The sequence below is a fragment of the Neomonachus schauinslandi genome, chromosome 3 (genome assembly GCF_002201575.2).
Source record: "Neomonachus schauinslandi chromosome 3, ASM220157v2, whole genome shotgun sequence".
NCBI lineage: Eukaryota > Metazoa > Chordata > Mammalia > Carnivora > Phocidae > Neomonachus > Neomonachus schauinslandi.
Genome location: NC_058405.1, coordinates 60,857,650 through 60,881,300, shown reverse-complemented (window position 1 = coordinate 60,881,300; position 23,651 = coordinate 60,857,650). Strand labels below are relative to the sequence as shown.

General features: G+C 35.9%; 2 protein-coding genes across 5 annotated transcripts in view; one reads left to right on the top strand and one right to left on the bottom strand.

Annotated features, from left to right (window-relative positions):
- INTS6 (integrator complex subunit 6) overlaps positions 1-15,685 on the top strand; it is an 89,005-nt gene extending 73,320 nt beyond the window's left edge. For 2 of the 4 annotated variants that reach the window (XM_044913560.1, XM_021678365.1), the window contains 8 exons: positions 833-943; positions 1,960-2,175; positions 5,063-5,189; positions 6,212-6,354; positions 6,554-6,785; positions 12,400-12,771; positions 13,811-13,904; positions 15,533-15,685. In XM_044913560.1, coding sequence (XP_044769495.1) covers positions 833-943; positions 1,960-2,175; positions 5,063-5,189; positions 6,212-6,354; positions 6,554-6,785; positions 12,400-12,771; positions 13,811-13,904; positions 15,533-15,626 — 1,389 coding nt within the window. In that variant the 3' untranslated portion in view covers positions 15,627-15,685. The remainder of the gene's footprint in view (positions 1-832; positions 944-1,959; positions 2,176-5,062; positions 5,190-6,211; positions 6,355-6,553; positions 6,786-12,399; positions 12,772-13,810; positions 13,905-15,532) is intronic. The other 2 variants (XM_044913562.1, XM_044913561.1) reach the window with 2 other exon arrangements.
- Positions 15,686-17,132: 1,447 nt separating this feature from the next.
- The window catches only part of SERPINE3 (serpin family E member 3), a 30,347-nt gene continuing 23,828 nt past the window's right edge, over positions 17,133-23,651 (bottom strand). The window contains exons 6-8 of the mRNA XM_021678202.2: positions 20,173-20,259; positions 19,587-19,670; positions 17,133-17,176 (exon numbers count right to left, since the gene is read on the bottom strand). Coding sequence (XP_021533877.1) covers positions 17,133-17,176; positions 19,587-19,670; positions 20,173-20,259 — 215 coding nt within the window. The remainder of the gene's footprint in view (positions 17,177-19,586; positions 19,671-20,172; positions 20,260-23,651) is intronic.

Here is a 23,651-nt window from a genome sequence, read left to right as displayed (position 1 = left end):
AGCTGAGATTTGATTCCAGTTTGACACCAGTGCTTATACACTTTCTGATGTCAGTGAATGTCTGTCATCCTTTTCTGACTGCATCCCACTCACACATACTAGACTGTCCTGCTAGTGACATCTTTCATTGCACAAATGGTGGAATCTCCTTACAGTTGAAAATTATTTCACTATACCACATCCACAGTAAATATTAGACTGGTTTTTCCTTCAGAACTTGTTTCTATTTTTTCAGTTCAGCTAATAATAACAGTAGTAATGATTAACACTTACTGAATGCCTACTGTGAACCCAGTGCTTTTATATGTGCTTGACATGTATTAATTCATTTAATCCCATGACAACCCTTTGAAGCAGATACTATTGTCCTTTTCAAATGAGAAACTTTAGACCTAGAGAGGCTATATAACCTGGTCCAGGGCCACAAAGCTAGTGAATGGTTGAGCCATAACCCACACAGTTACCCAAGGTAGAAATCTTCCATTTTTCTTGCCTCCTTTTCACTTCTTAATTTCTATCAAATCCACCTCTGTGATATGTCTCCTGCCCATTTCTTCCAAACTTAGTATCTCCAGTGGTACTAAGGAGTCTAGGACTTTACCCTCTCTTGTCCCAGGTACTGTTAAAGTATAGCCTCTAATCCTTTTTAAGTATTTCAAGCTACCTTTCGTACCACTGGCAAACATTTTACTGAAATACAAATATGATTATGTTACTCTCTTATTGAAAAAAAGGAGAAATTTTTTTGAAGAAATCTTCAAAACTGACAATACATGTAGTCTTACATTTTTGACAAGCTTAGGATTGAGTGATGTTTTCTCTTTTCCTATAGCCTTTGAAGAAAGCTGTTAGAATGATGGGAGCACCTAACCTAATAGCAGACAGTATGGAATATGGACTTAGTTACAGCGTCATTTCATACCTCAAAAAATTGAGTCAACAGGTAATGTTAAGAAATAGAGCCATTAAGTATTTTGAATGGTTTTGGCTAAGATGCTTAACAGGCCAGATGTTAGTTCTGATGGTCCTAATGGAATTACATTGTATTAATACATTACGTTTTAAAGCCACATTTATATTAGCATAATTCAGTCTCAAGTACATGGTATGCTGTGTTTCGGAATGTTAATTTGAAATAATAATTCCTAGTTTATGGAAATGGCTTCATTATTACGGTCCTAGACTTTCTACCTGTGAACATTCATGTTTTCTTTTGAGAAATTTATGTTAGAAAGTTGTTTTTCTTAGACAAAAATCAGTTTCTTTTGCTTTATGTTTTAAAACCTGTAGTTTTTCTCTTTTAAAAATGGGAGTTTCTTTTGAAATATTTGTAAAAAACACTGAATTTTGTCATTTTGAGCATAAATCACATTAATAGATACTCTGGTGGTCAAGCAGTATACAGTTAGACTGCCAAGATATTAATACCATATAAACTACATTATTTTTCCAGTACTTCTGCCATCTGTACTTTAACTGCTCATTGAGATGTAGGTTGGATAGAGTCAAAATATTGCTACTTGTTTTCCAGTGAAAAAATACATCATTATTTGTTATACCTATGAACATTTAGTTATGTGGTAATAATAGTGTCTTTAGATAAATACTGATGAGATTTTTTTTTTTTCTAATTTTATATGACCTCTGAATTGGAAATCCATATTTTTATTTAGGATGCACGTATATTTCATGGTTTAAGTGTAGTGGGTATTAGTACATAAAAATAAATTGAAGTTGTTTTTGTATGCCGTGCTCCAAAAGGTTGTAATTGTAATGATTTAAAACTGTAAGACATTTTTATTTAAACTATCTTCAGTTTACCAAGAACTTGACATAACCTATATGCTACTTGAGTTTATAATTGCACACATACTTAATTTATAGAAGACCAAAACTATTAGTATTTAATTTACTAATTTAGATTATGTCAAGACTAAATCTTATTTATTTTTACTTTAGGCTAAAATAGAATCTGATCGAGTCATCGGATCTGTAGGCAAAAAAGTAGTACAGGAAACTGGAATTAAAGTCCGAAGCCGATCACATGGTTTATCAATGGCTTATAGGAAAGATTTTCAACACTTGCTCCAGGGAATTTCAGAGGATGTTCCTCACAGACTGCTAGACCTTAATATGAAAGAATACACTGGGTTCCAAGTTGCTTTGCTCAATAAGGTAATAGTTATGTGACTTTAGTACTGTTCTAGTTATATTCTATTGTATTGTTAAATAAATCAGATTTTCCATTAACTGTTACTTAGTTTGCCCAAACTTCAGAAGTACTTGTATGCCTCTGAAGAATAATGATCATTAATACTATTATTGAATCATTGAATTTTAGAATTAAAACAAACATTGTGCATGCTGAATGGATGAATAGGTGGACTGATGAGTAAACCAACCCATTCATTTTATAGATGAGAAAACAGATGGGGTGCCTGGCTCACTCAGTTGGTAGAGCATGTGACTCTGGATCTTGGGGTCATGAGTTTGAGCCCCATTTTGGGTGTAGAGATTACTTTAAAAAAAAAAAAAGGCAAGAAAGAAAACAGGCTTAAAGATTGCCTGAAGTTACACAGCTAGTCTTAGAGTTCACTGCAGTTTGGTATTTATACTGATGACCTTGGGTACATAGCATGATCCTAAAATGCTTTATGAATATTCATTATTAAAAAGATCTTCATCCTAGTAGCCTTTTTTGTAGACACAAGCTGATCTAAAATTTATATGGAAATTTCAATGTCCTAGAATAGATAAAACAATTTTACAAAATAATAAAGTTAGAATACTTGTACTATCTAATTTTGAAAGTTACTGTAAAGTTAAAGTTACTGTAAAGTTGTAGTGATCATCAGCATGTTGTGTTGTTGGCGTATGGGTAAGCATATAGATCAGTAGAACAGAAGAGAGTATAGAAGTAGGCCCTCACACATGCAGTCAATTAATTTTTTTTATTACGTTATGTTAATCACCATACATTACATCATTAGTTTTTGATGTAGTGTTCCATGATTCATTGTTTGCTTATAACACCCAGTGCTCCATTCAGTACGTGCCCTCTTTAATACCCTTCACTAACCCATCCCCCTACCCCCTTGCCCCTAGAACCCTCAGTTTGTTTCTCAGAGTCCATAGTCTCTCATGGTTCGTCTCCCCCTCCGATTCCCCCCCTCATTTTTCCCTTCCTACTATCTTCTTTTTTTTTTTTTTAAACATATAATGTATTATTAGTTTCAGAGGTACAGGTCTGTGATTCATCAGTCTTACACAATTCACAGCACTCACCATAGCACATACCCTCCCCAATGTCCATTACCCAGCCACCCCATCCCTCCCACCCCCCACCACTCCAGCAACCCTCAGTTTGTTTCCTGAGATTAAGAATTCCCCATATCAGTGAGATCATGATATATGTCTTTCTCTGATTGACTAATTTTTAACAGAGGTGCCAAAATAATTCAGTGGGTAAGAAGACATCTCTTTAGAAATAGTGATGGAACAGTTGGACACCCATATATTCAAAGTAATAAACTTGACCGTTATCTCACATTACTTGAAGCGCTCATGGTCTTAAATGTAAAACCTAAAACTATAAACTACTAGAAGAAAACAGGAGAAAGTCTTTATGACATTGGGTCAGGGGTCATCGGAGATTTTTCAGATATAACACAAAAAGCACACACACAAAACTTGATAAATTAAAGTTCATTAAAATTTAAATTTCTGTCTACAAAAGAAACTTTGTAAAATGAACAGGCAAGCTACAGCCTGGGAGAAGAGTGTATATAGAACAAAGCATTTGTATCAAAATTTATAAAGAACTACAGCTCAGTGATAAAAAAATAAACATCTAATAAAAAATGGGCAAAATCTTTGAACAGATACTTCACCAAATAAGATACACAAATTCGAACGAACACACGTAAAAAGATGCTGTACCTTAATGGCCGTTAGGGAAATGCAAATTAAAACTATAATGTGATCCCACTTCCCACCCACTAGAATGGCTCTACTTACTATATAACCATGTATTTATTATCTACATGAGAGAAATGAAGATATATGTCCATATAATGGATTTGTATGCAAATGTTCATAGCAGCATTATTCATAATCGCCAAAAGCTGAAAACTACTGTTTATCAACTGGAAAATGGGTAAAAATAGGCTATATCCATAGAAGGAATACTACTCTGCAGTAAAAAAAGAATAGACTACTGATACATTAAAAACATGGATGAATCTCAAAACATCATCCTTAGTGAAAAAAGTCAGAAAAGATTTGATATAGCAAAATTCCATTTATAAAATGGAATGTAGGGCGACAGGAAGCAGATCAGTGGATGCCTGGGGATAGGAAAATGGATTGACTACAAATGGGCACAAAGAACTTTTCTGGGATGATCGAAGTGTTTTTAAACTGGATTGTGGTGATGGTTTCACAACTGTAAATTTACTGACACTCCATCAAACTGTATACCTTAAATGGGTTAATTTATTGTATGTGAATTATACATCAAAGCTATGTTTCTTCTTTAAACCTTCAGAGTCTTTAAAATTTGGAAATTCGTTTTATAAGATATTTACTTCCCTTGGCCAGAATATATAATAACATCTTGAAAGATGTGAATTTATTTGGTTGAACTCAATTTTAATCTTCAGGTTCCCAAAACAGTACATTAAGACTGCATCATAATTCTTTATTCTATTTTTAAAGCTAATGAGACTTGTATATCTTATTTCCAAACCTGTACTTCAGGCTAGAGATTTTAGTCTCTTTTAATTCTATATTTAAAAATAAATTTTGGGGGCGCCTGGTTGCTCAGTCAGTTGAGCGTCTGCCTTTGGCTCAGGTCATGGTCCCAGGGTCCTGGGATCGAGCCCCGCATTGGGCTCCCTGCTCGGCGGGAAGCCTGCTTCTCCCTCTCCCACTCCCCCTGCTTGCGTTCCCCCTCTTGCTGTGTCTCTTTCTGTCAAATAAATAAATTAAAAAAAAAAAATCTTTAAATAAAAAAAAATTAAAAAAATAAAAATAAATTTTGTTTTTGAATGTTTTTCAACAGGATTTGAAGCCACAGACATTTAGAAATGCGTATGACATACCAAGGCGGAATCTTTTGGATCACTTAACACGAATGAGATCTAATCTTTTGAAGAGCACCCGCAGATTTCTTAAAGGACAGGATGAAGGTTAGATCATGGTGTTAAATAATGGTATTTCTTTGGTGAATTTCTTTCTTTATATTAAAAATGCATGGTATGATGATGTAGCATTTAAAGAATTACTATAGTAGTATTATATTTTCTTTGTAAATTCAAACAAATGAAGTAAGAAGTGAGTCATCCCCCATTCTCGATTTTTCTATCATCACTGTTGTCCCAAATTCTATTCCCCAGAGGTGACAATCTTTGTTAGCAGCTTAGTTTCTTTTTTAAAGGCTTTGGTCATGCATTCACACACACACAAAATCATTTTCTTGTGATAACCTGGTATCTGGTGTTTTAACTTGGTTGGTCAGTACATGTCCTGTTCCTTCATCTGTATCCGTGGCATATACTACATATCAAGTCAGATGAGAATTTAACTCTTGGCCATCTCTGATGTAAGCATTCCAACCATAGCTTTATATAAAGAGGATTATCTGTGTGATATATCTTTTCTGTAAATTTTGCTATAATTAAATTCTGCTTAATTGGAATAGAGTAGAAGAGACATTCCTTTTCATGGTAATGTTAACACATATTGCTTATTTTGCACACTCAAATAAACTGCAATATTTTTGCTTTGTTTAGAAGATAAAATCAATTCTTTCAAATTTTTATTTTTATTTTTTTTAAAGATTTTTTATTTATTTATTCATGAGAGACAGACAGTGAGAGAGAGGCAGAGGGAGAAGCAGGCTCCCAAGGAGCAGGGAGCCCGATGTGGGACTAGATCCTAGGACCCTGGGATCATGACCTTAGCCAAAGGCAGATGCTTAACCATCTGAGCCTCCCAGGCACCCTTAAATTTTATTTTAAAAATCTCAAAAAGACTTCATTTTTGTCACAATATTTATAGTGACAACACACTAATTTAGCACATATCGTAAGGGAAGACTTCCTAGAATAACACCAGGTAGCATTCATATGTAAGAAGACATTACTTGATAATTAAACAGTGTTGTTTTAGTGAGGCTAACTTTTGTTGTTACTCTCTTCTATTTGAAAAGATCAAGTGCACAGTGTTCCTATAGCACAAATGGGGAATTACCAGGAATACCTCAAGCAAGTACCTTCTCCACTAAGAGAACTTGATCCTGATCAGCCTCGAAGGTTGCATACATTTGGCAACCCTTTTAAGCTAGATAAAAAGGTAAACTTGAAATGTTCCATTGTATAATTCATTTGTAGATTTAACAGTTCTTAATTTAACTAAAGTAAGCTACTTTTCTTGGTAGACTAATAAATGTCAACATACTTATAAAATAGTTGCTCTAATGGGGATTGGAATTAGTTGTGCCATTTAAAGACTGTATGTAAATCCAGGGAAATTATATTCTTTTTTGTTATAGGGTATGATGATAGATGAAGCAGATGAATTTGTGGCTGGACCTCAGAATAAACATAAACGACCTGGAGAACCAAATATGCAAGGGATCCCTAAAAGACGTCGCTGTATGTCTCCACTACTAAGAGGCAGACAACAGAATCCGGTTGTGAACAATCATATTGGAGGAAAAGGACCACCTGTACCTATGAGTCAAGCACAGCCAGATCTTATTAAACCCCTTCCTCTTCATAAAAGTAAGAGTTTTTTAAAAAAAAACCCATTATTTGCTGCTTTTTGTTTTTTTTTGGGGGGGAAGAGATTTTTTAATAGATTATAGAACATACTGATTGATAAAGCCCAAGAGTGTCTAGAGAAGATACTTGTTTCTGCTAATTAGCATGTAATCATTTTATATGTCTTTTTAATGAACACTTGTTGGACATTTCATATATTTATTATGCTTTATTATAGCTAGCATGATCTAAATATCATTTACAAGTCTTAAGTATTTCAAAATAACAGTTATTAAAGGGGCATTATCAGTATCCACAGACGATGGTTTTCAATTTCAGGTTAATTCAACAACTAATTGTTAAATATGTATGCTATTGTAAACAGTGCTAGGCATTGAAGTATAGCAGTGAATGAGACAATAGTGATCTCTGCCTTCATTTATAATGAGTAAGGAAAGATAGTCATTGAATGTTTCATTAGAAGTGTGATGAATGTTATAAAAGGGAAGTCAAGTATGTTTTGGAAGCATGTGGTAAGAGGATTTAACTTATTTAGTTTGTGAGGTCAAGACCCTTTACTGAGGAAGTTATGTTTAAGCCAACATTTGAAGGGTGAATGGGAGTTGTTTCACTAAAGCTGTGCATTTAGTGGTAGTGCTAAGCAGTTTGCTGCATGCTACTATATGCTACAGTGGTGGTAAAGAAGAATATGTGCAAACATATACACTAAAGAGAAGGGATTAAGGGAACTGAAAGAAGCCTAGTATAGCAAAGGTGTTGGGAATAAGATAAGGTAAGAAATGAAAGATAGGCTGAGGCCAGATCATGGAGGGCCCTGGAGGCCATTGTAAAGATTCTAGACTTTAAGGACAATGAGAATCTTTGAAAGGTTTTGAAGAGCGAGTGACCTGATCTGATTAGCATTTTATAAAGACCAGGCCAACTGTATTGTGTGGAATATTGTTAGGGAAGAACAAGGATGGATTTAGGGGAACCCTTAGTGAATTAATGATTATTTGTAGTTTATAACATCTTAACTGGAGAGAAACCAAATATTCTATACTTCCTGATAGAATTATATAGTGTCTTGCCAAAAGAAAAAGAAAGGAAGAAATTGAACCTTAATCTGATCAAGCCTCTAGATCTAACTACCAATTTATAGGAAATACAAAGGATAGAGAAACATATTAAATGACAAAACAGGGATACAATTGGCATAATCTGGATTGTGGGGAACTGTAGGACAAAGAAAATGGGGTCAGTATGTTGCCAGAAAAAAATGCATAGAAAAAAAGAGAGGTTACAGAAGGATTTTATAGGTTAAAAAGGTAGTTAAAAGACATATAAACCAATTACATTGTACGGGGCCTGATTTGCACCCTGAAACAAATAAAATCGAGCTTTCCCTACAAATAGAAAATGTGTAAGATTAATTAGATTGTGGACATTGATAGGATATTTGATGTTGTTAAGTAATTATTATGGATGCACAGAAACTAGTTAGGAAACCCAGGGAAGAGCTAATGACCTGGCAGTGGAGTTTGGAGAACATGTATTTGAGAAATACTTGGAAATACCAGCAAAGACATGGTGATGACGGACTGGATATTGGAGCCAGGGCAAGAGAGGAGTTGAGAGATGCTGGGTAGACAAGGGTGACAGGGTGGAGTGGAAGAAGAGAGAATGAGTGAGTTTAGAAGCGCCCATTAAATAGCCACGTGGAGATCCTGGGGTAGAAGATGGGTATTTTAGTTTAGACCGCCGAAGAAGAGACGGAAAAAGAGGAAGGTGTAGGAGGCAGTCTTAACCTCCATTGGAGTGAATTAAATCACACCAAGGGAAACAATGAGAAGCAGCAGCCTAGAACAGAACTTTGAAAGTGCCAAAGTTAAGGAGAGAAACAAGGTTCAAAAAAGGAGACTTGAGAAAGAAGAATCCAAGAAATAGGAGATGAGAAGAATTTGGCGTCATGAGAGCTAAAGGGAAAGAGAATTGAGTCGTTGGTAGTCTCAGATACTTAAACAGATCGGTCAAGAGGATTGGAAAGTTCTATTGGTCTTTGGCTACCTTAGCAAGAGCCAATTCTGGTGGAGTCAAGGGGACAGAACACTATAAAGAAGTGGGTTGAGGAGTGAGAGATGAGAAAATGGAGACAATGAATGTAAATAACCAGTTTAAGAAGTTCAGCTGTGGGGAAAATTGGACAGCTATATACAGAAGAATGAAACTCAACCATTCTCTTACACCATACACAAAGATAAACTCTAAATGGGTGAAAGACCTCAATGTGAGACAGGACATGACATGTCTCCAAAGGCAAGGGAAACAAAAGCGAAAATGAGCTTTTGGGACTTCAAGATAAAAAGCTTCTGCACAGCAAAGGAAACAGTCAACAAAACAAAGAGGCAACCCACAGAATGAGAGAAGATATTTGCAAGAATGACATTACAGATAAAGGGCTGGTATCCAAGATCTATAAAGAACTCCTCAAACTCAACACCCAGAACACAAATAACCCAGTCAAAAAATGGGCAGAAGACATGAACAGACACTTCTCCAAAGAAGACATACAAATAGCTAACAGACACATGAAAAAATGTTCAACATCATTAACTATTAGGGAAATTCAAATCAAAACCACATTGAGATACCACCTTACACCAGTTAGAATGGCAAAAATTAACAAGGCAGGAAACAACAAATGTGGGAGAGGTTGTGGAGAAAGGGGAACCCTCTTACATTGTTGGTGGGAATGCAAGTTGGTACAGCCACTTTGGAAAACAGTGTGGAGGTTCCTCAAAAAGTTAAAAATAGAGCTACCCTATGACCCAGCAATTGCACTACTAGGTATTTACCCCAAAGATACAGATGTAGTGAAAAGAAGGGCCATATGCACCCCAATGTTCATAGCAGCAATGTCCACAATAGCCAAACTGGAAGGAACTGAGATGCCCTTCAACAGATGAATGGATAAAGAAGATGTGGTCCATATATACAATGGAATATTACTCAGCCATCAGAAAGGATGAATACCCATCATTTGCATTGACATAGATGGAACTGGAGAGGATTATGCTAAGTGAGATAAGTCAAGCAGAGAAAGACAGTTATCATATGGTTTCACTTATATGTGAAACATAAGGAATAGCACAGAGGACATTAGGGGAAGGAAGGGTAAAACTGAAGGTGGGGGGAATCAGCGAGGGAGACGAACCATGAGAGACTATGGATTCCGGGAAACAATCTGAGGGTTTCAGAGGGGAGGGGGGTGGAGGGATGAGTTAGCCTGGTGATGGATATTAAGGAGGGCACGAGTTGTAATGAGCACTGGGTGTCATACGCAAATAGTGAATCATGGAACACTGCATCAAAAACTAATGATGTACTGTATGGTGACTAACATAACGTAATAAGATAAATAAAATAAAATTTTTGTGTGTGTATATATAATTGTAAAAAACAAAGACGTTTAGCTGCCTTGGGGAGATGGGAAAAGAGAATGATAGCTGGAAGAAGTCATGGGGTTAAAGATGGTGACTTTGCTTTGTCTTTAAGATGACAGAGTTGAGCATGTTTAAATGCTGGTGTGATGGAACCAATAGATAGAGGTTGAAAATGAAGACGAGAGAAAGCATAATCAGCACAAAATCACTGGGAAGGCAGAAGGGAATGGTCCAGAGCCCAGATGAAAGAGTGCGGCTTCCACTGAAGCAGAATGGATGTGGGCACAAGTTTAACAGTGGGAAGTAGAGAAGTTCCTGTTTCACGGCTCTGCTTTTCTTTCCCCTGTGAAGTAGGCGACATACACTACTGAGAGGGAAGGAGAGATTTGGGAAAGTCAGAGATGTTAAGAGAGTGGAGAAGGTTAGAATGGTCTTTTGTGGGAGAGGGAGAGAAGGTTGTAATAAGATTGCTAGGTAGTGCTAAGATCCAGGAATACTTGGCTGGTGATGGTGATAACTCTGCAGAGCTGGATCATATTTCTCCAGTAGTGCTCATCATTCCAAATGCAGGTGTCTAGAGCAAGCAGATAGAGAGTCGTCACATTTGGAGTTTTGCCTGGCAGGTATCATGGGAGGACAATATAAAGAGAATTTAGGACACTGTTAAAAAGTAATACATTATGGGATTTAAGTTGGATAGATAAAAAAGAGGCATCTAGAAGGTAGGATCTGATGAATAGGAGGGAGAAAATGGAGGAGTTGCTGGAATAAGAGTCTGGCTGAGTTAAGAAAAACAGCGGGAGTCCTGCAAAGACAAGGCTTATACTCCTCTATCCGTGGGTTTGTGTTTGATTTGCGAGGCAAACAAGATGAGAAATTAAAGAATTGAGAGGCCATGTTCTTGGCAGGTGATCTGCATAGACATTGAAGTGTCACATACTACAGTACTTCTCAAACTTTAGTGTGTAATTGAATCACCAGAGGATCTAGTTAAACTGCAGATTCTAATTCATTGTTTGGAGGAGGGCTCAAGATCATCATTTCTAGCAAACTCTCTGATGGTGCTAATACTGCTTGTATTTGAGTAGTAATGACTAGGACAATGCCCAAGGGACATGGGGGTATAAGGAAATCTGTGAACCAGGTGTGACCACAGAGGTGTACCTTGGAGATCAATAAAGCTAGTGATAAGGAGAGAGACAATGAGCAGAGTGGCATAGTTGAGCCTCAGAAGAGCCAGAGTGTTACAGGAGTGCATGGAGAAAGTATCTTAAAGTGGCACTAGAAGGTGAAGGAGTCAGTGACTCCACATCCTTATTTTAAGTCTGTGGAGAGTGAGAGAATGTAATTTCACTTCAAGTCTGAAAAGAGGAGCAGTTTCTTGACCAGAGAGCTGGGTTTCAGTTAAGGCAGGAGTTGTTGTAGAGAATATTCAGGAAAATTTGCAAATCATGGAAGGGGATTTAGGGAGGGAGTCAGAAGTCTAAGGGATTTTTGTGGGAATGTGTTTACCTTTTGGACAGTAAATGAGGGAAGTAGAGATGACTTTAGCTGGTGTCCTGGAGGTTTGGTGAGCAGTCTGGGAACTTCTAATTTAGCTGCTTTCTGTGGGGGGCCAGAGTTTGCAAGCTTTTTTTTTTAAGTCTAGTAATCTGATGAGCTGCTGTGGGCACCAGGCTGTTCTGTGTTGCTCAAGTAACAAAGACTGGCTGGGTGGTTGTAAGAAAAGAGTGTGCTATAAAGTGACCAGTTTGACGGTGTGTTCCCTGCAGAGTATTGAGCAGTTTGGACTTCCTGTGTTTACTTTTGCCTCTAAATGATAGTACGTGTATAAGGCAGAGGTTGGTTGGAATGAGCTAAGGCTCTCTATATATTTCCCTAAAGTATTAGAAATCTACTTGTTCAGTAAAATCGCCATAAAATAAAGCAGAGAACTAAAAGTTGCTTGCAAGTATCTTTTATTTTTTTTTCTCAAGGGCAAAAGTTGTACAGATTTTGTAAATACTATAAATGTTTCACACTGAAATCCACCATCTCTTTGGCAAAGCTTAAGATCATATCATATTATTTGTTAATTTGCATCTGTCAAGGAGATTAGTTGTGATTTGCTGTAATATTATTTGTAGCTTTTTTTTTTTACTGTGTTCTTTGAAACTGGCTCACGTCATTTTTTTTCTTATCTTTGTTTTTAGTTTCAGAAGCCACTAATGATTCGACAATAGATGATGTGGTTGAAAATCACGTTGCAGACCAACTTTCATCAGATATTACACCAAATGCTATGGATGCTGAATTTTCACCTTCTTCTCCAGCCAATTTACTGGAACGACCAACCAATCATACAGAGGCTCTTGGTCATGACCATTTAGGAACTAATGACCTCACTGTTGGTGGATTTTTAGAAAATCATGAGGAACCAAGAGATAAAGAACAGTGTCCTGAAGAGAATATACCAGCATCTTCACTCAACAAAGGAAAGAAATTGATGCATTGCAGAAGCCATGAAGAGGTCAACACTGAACTAAAAGCACAAATAATGAAAGAGATCCGAAAGCCAGGAAGAAGTAAGTATAATTAGAGGCACACCTCGTATTTGACTTCTGTGTGTGCTCAAAGAAGAGTCAAATTAACTAAAAACAAAGATCCTGATTCTAGATCAGTGCTGAACAATGTATGAGCTATATAAGATTTGGTTCTTTATTCAACCTACAAATACTAAGTATCTACTACATCCAGAGTATTATAGTGTAGTTATGGTAAGCAGGAGGGACTGAGAGCAGAGCTTAAAGAACACATAGATAAATTGCACATAGTTCCTACCATGACAGGAACCTGGAGTCCTGAGTATTTTTCTACATAGCAACTGCAATTGAATGTAGCAGCAAATCCAAAAAGATGGAGTGTATATTAGATGACTTCATATCTGTGAAGTTCCTGGCATAGTGTCTACCACTGCCTTTAAGGTTTAAACTATGATAGTGACCAGGGATGAGTTTAGGCCAAAAAACAGAAGTTATAAAAGCTGTCTGTTACGTGAATACTAAAGAACTTTGTGGGATAAAATGTCAATATTATTGGCATTCATTCAAAAGATGTTGACAAATCACCTGCTGTGATGATACAGTGACCCACGGGTGGTTCAGAAGTGGGTAAGACAGCCCTTGCCATTTAGGGGCTTATAGTCCTTGGCAGGGTTTTAGGTGAAAACTTGAAACTGAAATAGCACTCGTACCCATCTACCCCCTCCCCCATCTGCCCCTCCCTACCATGGGAACTGTAGTTTAGAATTTGAATTATAAGGATGGAGGCGCCTTGCTTCTTTTTCAGTGGCACTATCAGAAAGCTCTTCACTTACTTTGCTAAGCTTTATGTTTGATATCTTCATGGGAACTTTTACCAAGAATGCAGTTTTATAAGTTATTTTATCTTTGCTGATATATGATGAAATATATGTATTATAAAATTCTTAGTGGTGAAGATTTTACAAAGAATGTCTTGGTTTCTGTATTATATCTTGATATAGTAAACTGCAGTAGAAAAATATTGAATAAGAGTGTGTAGAAAAGCCACTTAATTTTTTCTTTTTGCTTCTCTTGTTTTAAGAATATGAAAGAATCTTCACGTTACTGAAGCATGTGCAAGGCAGTTTACAAACAAGACTAATATTTTTACAAAATGTTATTAAAGAAGCATCAAGGTAAATAATCTGTTGCACATTTTGAAATGATTATGAAATGAGTCCCCAGATTACAGTCAGTATTTTAATAATCTCTATTTTGTACTTATGGTATCATGCCTATATATGACACACCCATGTGTGTATAAGTTCTTCTTCTTTTTTTTTTAGTTTATTGAAAGAATTCACTCAAAAAACAGCCATACAGATTCTTCACCAATTATGGACCTTTTCTCCCTACAGATTACAGATACTTGCATAATTCTCATTTATCCTACTCTGTGGCTTTTTGGGGGTCTTTATATTTAATAGCCTTTAATTTTTCTCCTTTGTATATTTGGACTATAGTTAATATTAATCATTGATTAGAAATAACCTTGAAAGACAATATTTGGATGCAGTTCATTTGTACGTAGGAAAACATGTAATTAAGGGGAGCAGAGTTGGACAAATGGGCCTTATTCTGATTGCTTCAGTAGCCCAGGATTATGTACTTTAATACAAAGAATGTGGATCAAGATTATGAAGGGTAACTATGAAGTGCAATTAACTGGAAAGCATAGTTGTATGAGTTTAGGGAGTACAGAAACATTTATTTTTCCTTTAAGACTTCTTTAGTATTCTAAGAAAACTTAGTGTTATCTGACCTGCTAAATATACCGACCCTCTAATAGTCCCCCAGTTTCTTCCATGCTACGCATAAAGGTATTTTTAGATAGAGCAGTTAATTTTTTTCCTTTTTTTTGGAGTGGCTAGAGCATAGGCCACTTTGAAGGTTCAAGATAAGGCCATAACTTTTCATGTTATTTATTTTGAGTATTTAACCGATTCTTTTCTTTATGTAACATTCTATCAACTCAAACTTCATCATGGATTTAGCTATATTCCTGGTGCCTGCCCTCTACTTCTGCCACCTTTTAGAGAGATGTGTAATATTATGCTGGTTATTCATATGAATTTACAAGTAGAGAGGAAGTGGGTATAGATTGGACAGCATTTTTGGATATTCTAAAAAGCATCAGCAGTATGAGTATTTATGTAGATGAATGCAATTTTATTCTACGTATTAGTGAAAAAAATTTCAAGTCACCACTTGAACTTTAAATGTTTGCTATAACCTATATCACAGATATCTAATTATCCTTGATTTGCTAGCTTTCAAATTATAATAGTAGAACTCAAGGGTTTTTTAATGCTACCATCCAACTATTCATTTCTTCTGTTTTGTGGGGATTATATTCATACTTTTTTCACATTCCTTTCAACATTCAACTTTTAAAAAGCATCAGAAGCTATTGGAGTCATTGCTTTGGGAGTCCAAATTTTGTTGGAATATTTGTAACCATTGTAAATGTTAGGGGTTTTTTGTTTTTCTTTTTGGATGTAGAACAGATAACTTGCTTCTGTTGTACCTGGGCCTGGATTCTTTGTTTTAGGAACAAACTGTAATTCTGCATTGATAAAATAATTTGCTTATTTTCCAGTGAATTTTATATATCATAAAGTTGTTTTTGCATTTTCATTTTCCTTTGAAAAATCTTCCCAAGGCAGTTTCTGTCTTTGAAAAACAAAATGAAACAAAATTATACTGATCTATATCCATTAAAAAGAAATTGAGAGTGCTATTACTTATTTTTTTTTTTATACAGGTTTAAAAAACGAATGCTAATAGAACAACTGGAGAACTTCTTGGATGAAATTCATCGAAGAGCCAGTCAGATCAACCATATTAATAGCAATTAAAAGAAAACAGAATGTGGCCACTTATTTCACTATCTTCTCCAAATACAAAGTAAATACAAGACTGTTGTGATCTTGCATTCATTTTTTGACATGCATTGTTGGCTATTTGAAATACTAAGAGCAAGTCTACAGATCCTTTTTCCATCATTTTACAGTGACCTTTTCTTCATTTTGGTTTATTTTTGTAATGTGAAAAATATCACTCTAAAACACATTTTTATTTAACAAACTAAAAATATTCCTCCAGATCTCTTGCTTGTCATTGACTCTTGCGTGTCAATTTCCCTCAGGTTCTATTTTCTTAAACCAACCTTTAAAATTGTCACCTCTGTTAAGGTTGAACTTTGCCAAAAAAAAAATAAAAAAGAAGTTACTTTGTAATTTTTGGGGAAAAAAGCACATACATTAAAACTAGGTAATGTTTTGTATATACAGTTATTTTGGATATATTATTGTAAGTTGTACAAATGTATTTTGAAGAATATTTAAGAAAAGCACTTTTGTTATTCCATCAATAAATGCTCTATTTTACTCTTGTGTGGTTTAGGAAATAATCACATTTAAAATCATTTAAAACCATCTTAAGGGTAATGGAATTTTAAAGGCCTTGCTTTTTAAGCATTGGAAAAATACACCACTTGAAGTTCATATTTGTTAAAGCTAACTGTAATTACCTGTTACATAACCTGCATTGTCTTCTTACTCTATGTTCTTAGATTTTGTTGGCCACACCAACATATTCCCATTTCTGCCTAGATAATAGAAATGACGGTATCTGGGGCAAATAGGCAGGCACCTTAAAAGCTGTTTAAAAGCAAAAATCTTTAATACTGGTTTCTTTACTCCCAACACTTTTTTCCTTTCTCACTAGGTTTGTGGATGGCACTAAGTTGAAGCTGTTAGTTAGGGAGTTGTAAGTTTGGGGGGGCATCACATACTCTGAAATGTCTAGTCTTTAGCAGCTTGACGCCATGCTTACAAAAGTCCCACAACAAATTGGGGGTTCAAAGGGGATCTCTTTGTTCTCCTCTGCTATTCTTACACATATAAACTCCATTTTGTTTAGAGGCTAAATGGAAAGCAAACATTTAAGATGACTTTGCTCATTGTGCATTCCCCCTGAATTACCCAGGATAAGGAAAAACCCAACACTGTTCACTGTCCACTCTCAGTCCAACATGACCTCACGTGTCTTCACTGAGGACATGACCCTATGACCAGACTCACTCACTCACCTTTCATAGATCACTGCTGTGCCTTGTAGTGCTTTTGGGTAGAAAGGAAGGTTAAAATACATTTAGATTAAGAGAGGGCAAAATAAATTTATAAAATTATAGTAAAATTGATGGACTTTTAGTTTCATAATATTTGAAAATCACATACCCTTATCTTTTTACACTTTAGCAGAGGCTTTTTAAAATTTCAAGGGTATAGCAGAATGCAATTGTAACTTTTTATGAAGAAAAGCATAGATGAAAGTGGAGAACATGCTCGAGATCTCTTAATTTAGTCTAGGGGATTTGAAACTCTCCCAATGCTGAAGACAAATCCTGTTGAGAAAAAGAGGCATTTAATGTAACGTTACATAGTATTTTCATATGCAATTCTTTAAACCTTTTTTACCTCCACAAATACCTTTAAAGCAGGATATCATTTAATAGATGGAATTGTTAAGGTAATTACCTGCAGTTACTGCTAAATTCAAGAGCTACACAAAATCCAGAATATACTGTCTGGTCTTAAATTGTCTTTATGTATATTTTGATTCTGTGATTAATAGAAGGGATTACAAGTCATTCAGATAAAAGTTCATACTTAACAAGAATATTTAGGAAAGGGATTCAGTCTTTTCCAATGTTTAGCAGCTTTCCTTATCAGGAAGTTCTTATTTCCCTTTTACAGATTGCTGATGAGGTAATGATCCTTTAAACCCTTCACCTTTATTACATTTTTTGGGATGAACCCTAGAAGGAGTTGGGAAGAGAAACAGTTTGTTCAGTCTCCTCTTTCTTAATCTCTCTGCCATCATACTCTATGGTCTGCCTCATCCAAAACCTAGTCACAAGGTTTGAAACCAATCGAAACTCAAGCTTAATATCCCATCTTGCAGGTTTTTTTACATTTTAAGAAACTGGGCATATTAGTTAAATTAGTAAAATTCTATAGAATTCTTATAAGCAAAGGGGAGGGAGGGAGTATATTTCAAGGGAATATCATGCCTCTTAGGTCCTTTAGATCACTGGGTGGCTTTAGGCTGGACAATTGATATTCTCCAACAGTGTAATCTTGAGATTAAGATCGTTTTTCTTAATGTTCCCATATGTGTCCCATTTGTCAATGGATTCATTATTTGCCCTAAACAGTAAGATTTGTCAATTTGGTGTAATGAAGGCTGAGACTGATTTCTATCTCTTTGATACAACTCTCTCACCAGAAGAGTAGCCACCTTGAATCATGTGGGCAAATACCTGCCAGAAAGAGTAAACTCAAAAGGACTAGATTTAGATGTGTGGCGGATTATGGAACTGGTTTTGGATTAGCCTTTTATTTTCATTGTTTATTGAGGCAGTTGTGAAAACTCCGATCATTGAAATAGTGGTGTGTCCTTTACTAGTTCAAAGGTTTTACGTCATTTTTATGCAGTTGAATTCCAAAAGAGAAATCGTTCTCTTTTAACTGTCATCATCTTTTATTGGCTATAAGCTTTTGACAGTGACCTTTCTGTTCACGTTTATAGTCCTGTCTCTGTTTCTTGAGGAAGTAGAACCTGTCGTTTTTTTCATCTTTCATTTTTTTGACATGTATCCTTTCCAAGAGAGGGCTCTCTGTTGCCTGTTCTGAGTGATAAGTGACAATTTCATCTAATAAACATGGGGTTGGAATGATCATGGTGAAATCCTAGGAGGATATATTCTGTTGATGGACTTTTTCTCCCCAAATAATCCCAAAATAGATTATTTCCTAGTGAATGATTATCTTCATCCTTTTTGTCACAAAAGTGTTCCTTTGATTTCTAGCACAAGTTACAGCAGTATGCAAATGATTCTCAGATAAAATGATGTTGACAGTATTTCCTTAACAATTTGTGTAAAACCTATGCGTAATTCTCATTATTCTAACTTTTGACTTTTTTTCTCTCCATAAATAAAAACAATGCCTGATGTTTAGTTAAAGTAGATCCACTTTTGCTTGATTTTGTTAGTCTTGTTCCATCCTATTTCTTTTTAACACATTGTTTCGACTTGCCAACAACTCTTTACTGAGAATCTCTTTTCCTTCCCAGGCTGATAAATAATTGTCGGGGGGAGGGGGAACATTGAGAGGAATAATTTGAGTACTTTGTTCATTGTTGAAGCTGAAAGGACCTCTGCTTGTCCTTCTGATGTGCTCAGGCTTTGCCTGTACCATGCCATCTTTGGATTCTGATGAGATTGTATAGTGGGTCTTAGAAGTACTAGGGCAAACACTTGATTTTTGTGGCATTTCAGCAAGCGTGAGAAAGATCAAGAGAAAAACTAGAAATCCAGGTGCATTCACTAGAATACGGGGGTTGCTGAGTCAGAAGACTACTTGGATATGCTGGTGCCCTGAAGGAACTATCTTTTGTCCTGCAGTGATGAGAAAGCAAGGCAACAACTGGGGGAAAATCAAGATGTATCATTTATTTTACTTTCATGATCTTTCTAAGTCTCCCCAGAAGTAGAAGCCTGAATTTTTAAAAATCCACATCAACTAAAAATGAGCTGAAGGAGAAGTCAAAAACTACATGGAGGATATTAGTTTCCTTTGTAGTTATGGAATACTCCCCTTTCTCAGGATAGGCGACAAGAAACTGGGAAGCTTCTGAAGCCATAGAAACTAGCTAGAAGGAATGCTTGTTCTAGGCCACAGTGGACACTTGTTGCTAGAGAGATGCTGGTACATATTTATCTGAATTCTATCAAAAAAATACTGTCCTACCTGTGTCGGGTTCTCTCAGCAAAAAGAAGAATGGTCGATCTGCTTTAAAAAAAGGAATCCGAGACCTTTTCAGTAACAACAGAGCTGCAGGAGAGAGAATAGAAGAATCCCATTCCATTTTCTATTCATTTGAGGAAAGTCACTATTAAAACTGGTTATGAAGTCAGTTATATCCCCTGATTTTTGAAGAAATAAAAGCATCCTAATGATATTTCATTGTTTAGTGTTATGATGGGGGTACAAATGGGAAAATTAAGAAGATGTCATTTAGCCAAACTTGTGTCCCATTTTCAAAATACTTCATGGAATAAATTCCTTACTAAAGGTAATTTTCAGAAGGACTCCATTCCTTGTTTATGGGGATGGTGGGACAAATCCTTTTCAAAATGGATTTCTCTTCTCCCATCAGTTTTCAAACTTTGCTCTCTGTTAACATTTCTTTTTTAAAAAATGCTATACCACATCTGGACTTGGGGTTTTTTAGTGGGAAGGTTTAGAAATGTGAAGATTGAACTGGATAAATCTGACAAAGGCAGATAAGGGCAAGCAGTGTGACTGAGTGCTGCTGACCCCTTTATGAACATACCTGCGGCTGCAGATGCCTTGGTGCCTTCCTCTGAAACCTCAATCTTGGCTTTGTGGATTGCTTCAGAAACATAAAATCCATCTTGGCCTAATCCCAGGAAATAAAAATGTGAATTGCTTATTTCCATTTTTAATGCATTTAGCTTAAGGATTTAAGTGTATTTTTAAAGAATGCACTTAATTACAGTCTCATGCTGCTTACGATAGCTAGGGAGAGATTTGGAAAATTCTTAAGCTGCAATATTTTATGTAACTTTTAAAACCTCAGATTTGGTGAATTTAATAAATAATTCCCCCCAAATTAATAGAGTTGTGCCCTGTTTTTTCAGTAGTTTTCAAAAATAATTTCTAGTTAATATCGAAATCTTTCCTTCAGCCAGTAGTTTTTAAACTTTGGTGGTGTAAGAATTGCCAGTGTACATGTCAAAATGGATTCTGGAGTCCAAGAATCTGCATTTTTCAGCCAGCTTCTGGGATGATGTCCCTTGAATTCTTTCTTGGACTGCATTTTAAGAGCCACTTTTAAATGACAGTTACAGGTTTGTACTGTGGACCTTAAAAGGCATAACTCAATGTACTAAAAATGTGTCTAATACTGCATGACTGCATTCAGTCATGCAATTAATTTGCCCCCCTGGGGGCAAGTCTGCAAAGATGGTAAGAGGTTAGAACTATAATAGTTGTGTGCTAACAGTTGCAAAGAAGCTTAGCAAACGGGAATATGAATGATTAAGTTAGAGGAATTGATAGCTTTTTGTAATTTAACCATTAATCATTTTTGAACTACTCTCCACGGTGACGTGGTACGTGACCTAATAACAAAGGAAAATAAGAATCTTTAGAACTATTTAAAAAAAAAAAAAGAATCTTTAGAACTAGCAGAAAGTTTAGCTAGTTATACCTACCCTTTCATTTGAGAATGAGCTGTTAAGTGATCTGAGGTCACACACTTTGATAAGAAATAGAAATTGGGCATTTGCAGGTTTTCTGACAGTGCAGCACCCATTTCCACCCCACCCCGCCACAAAAAAACACCACCTTGTATTTTAGTCTACTCTAGCATGCCACTGGAAAGGGATCTGTGACATGAGTCTCAAAATAATCATTTCAATATACATGTATTTTGAGAGAGCTTCTTTGTTTCATCTTAGACTAATTAAATTGTTTTGCATTTTTCATGCACATACAAGGAGATGCAAATGAATGTCGTGAGAGAATAAAACCAGCCAAGTATAGGATATGCAGCAATAAGGTACACAGGAAATTGTGAGTTGGCTATATTTGTTGTAAGAAACAGTTATTTTCCAGCGTCATTGAAGGGGACCAGACAAGGGCCATAGGAAGGGAAAAATCAAGGGAAACTTTCATCTGGTATCATTTATCCTAAAACCAGTGAAGGATCTGATTTTAGTAGTTGGTCTTTTTCTGTAGGATCTTTTAGAAAAGAAACTTCTCTCTAATTCATAGTTTCACTAGCTCATTGAGCAAACAATGAGATGCAATGCTCAAATTAGAATTTTGTGGATAAATAATTGTTCTCTGATGGTCATGAGGTTTTACTTATCTGTGACCTCATTACTGTGGTGTGGTATCTGAACATTTCAAATCAGTGTCCGTGAAGTCAGCAGAGGTTCACTATGAAACTCTACCAGCTAAGATACAGGAAATGTGGTTGTGTTAGAGTCCAGGCACTTTGACACAATGTGAAAAATAAGACCAAATGGTACGAATGAGTCTTCAGTTAGATAGGCTTGGCTATTACAATTTCTTGAGGAGTTTCATTTAAATAGCTTTTCTCCATCACACTACAGGAGTGGTCCAGTAATTGACAGTTACATGCACGGCCATTGAGCCAAGACCCACGGCCTGTCTTGCCCCAGCATCCACACCTCTCTTAAATCTTATCTCTGGGGAGAGTTAAACATTTCAGAAGACCAACATTTGTGATCAAAATAAGAATTCAGGAGTCATTGTAGGTTTGTGTTTCTCATCTTGCTTGATCTTGTATTACAGATCTATTTGCTTACTTTTGTCAACCGGCTATTGAAATGTTATGCAACTAATGAAAGCGAGGTAGAAGAATCCAAGCACAAAGGGATTCTTCTGCTTTGGGTTCATTTTCTGCTGTGCTGGCAGCTACTTAGTGCCATTGAGGGTCATACAACAACAATCCCAAGATTGTTTATAGGTGCTATGTTATAAAAAGGGATCCATGATTAATTAAAATGGGAAATGCAGGTTGAATAGTTTTGTGTTTTTGTTTTTAGTAGTGGACTTCTTAGAGCTGCTTATATGCTAATGTTTGTAGTGAATCTCTACAGTAGGACTATAATATGTAATGTTTAACCATGGAAAGACCTGCAACATCTCCTGTCTCTAGATTTACCAGATTAGCATTCTGGAAAACTGTAGCCCATCATAAATCCATTTGCTCCTATCTTACATTTCAATATCCAAAGCAAAGTGTTAAGATTCTTCTTACCCTCCTTCCTGGCATACTCTCCACTCTTCCATAATATCTACAAGTATTCGTGTCAACCTTTCTTTTTAGATTGTTAGCTCCTAGAAGGCAGAAGCTGTTTTATTAATTTCAAATATTTTTTACTTTGCCTAACTAGCATAATAATGCTTGGTACATAATTGCGTTCAGTAAATGTTGGATGAATGAATAATAGACACTCCTCACATTGTACATTTGTTTCATTTCCCCTTAGAAAGAGCTGCCTTAATGCTCTTTAATCTGATTTCACTTGTAAGGAAATGTTGGTTGGTATCTCTAGAATCATAGGGGTACAACACAGAATGGGTCTTTGGCAAGTTTTATCCAAATGATTGTTTCAGTGCCTCTTTCCCCTTTGTTAGTGGAGACCATCATTTTTTGTGTGTGGTAGATCATACTCTCAAAAGGTTTAAGAGTCTTCATAATGACAGTGTGTAAACACAAGATTTGCAAAATGTAAATCAATGTCCCAACATCTAATCCTCAGCTTCTCAAAATGCAGGATAAACATTATTTGCTGTGTCATTTGTCTTTCCAATTATTATTACTTACTATTGGCAAATTTAGTGGCTTTAAAACAGTTATTGCCAGAATCTGCTTCTAGTTTATCTTTCTCATCTTCTTATCACTTAGTTGTAACAGATGGAGTGTGTCACATAGCACCCAGCCCCGGATATATAGAGAGAGTGCTAAAAAGAATTTGAAATGGCCTCTGAAGCCAGGCTGTGGTCAGTTGCTTTCTCTATTCTTCTCCTCAAGCCCACTTCTCCCTGCCACCCCAGCTTTTTGAGATATAATTGATATAACATTGTGTAAGTTTAAGGTGTATAATGTGATGATTTGATATATGTATATATTGCAAAATGATCACCACAATAAGATTAGTTAACACCTCCATCACCTCACATAGTTACAATTTTTGTGTGTATTGTAAGATCTATTGTCTTTGCAACTTTCATATATATAATACAGCATTGTTA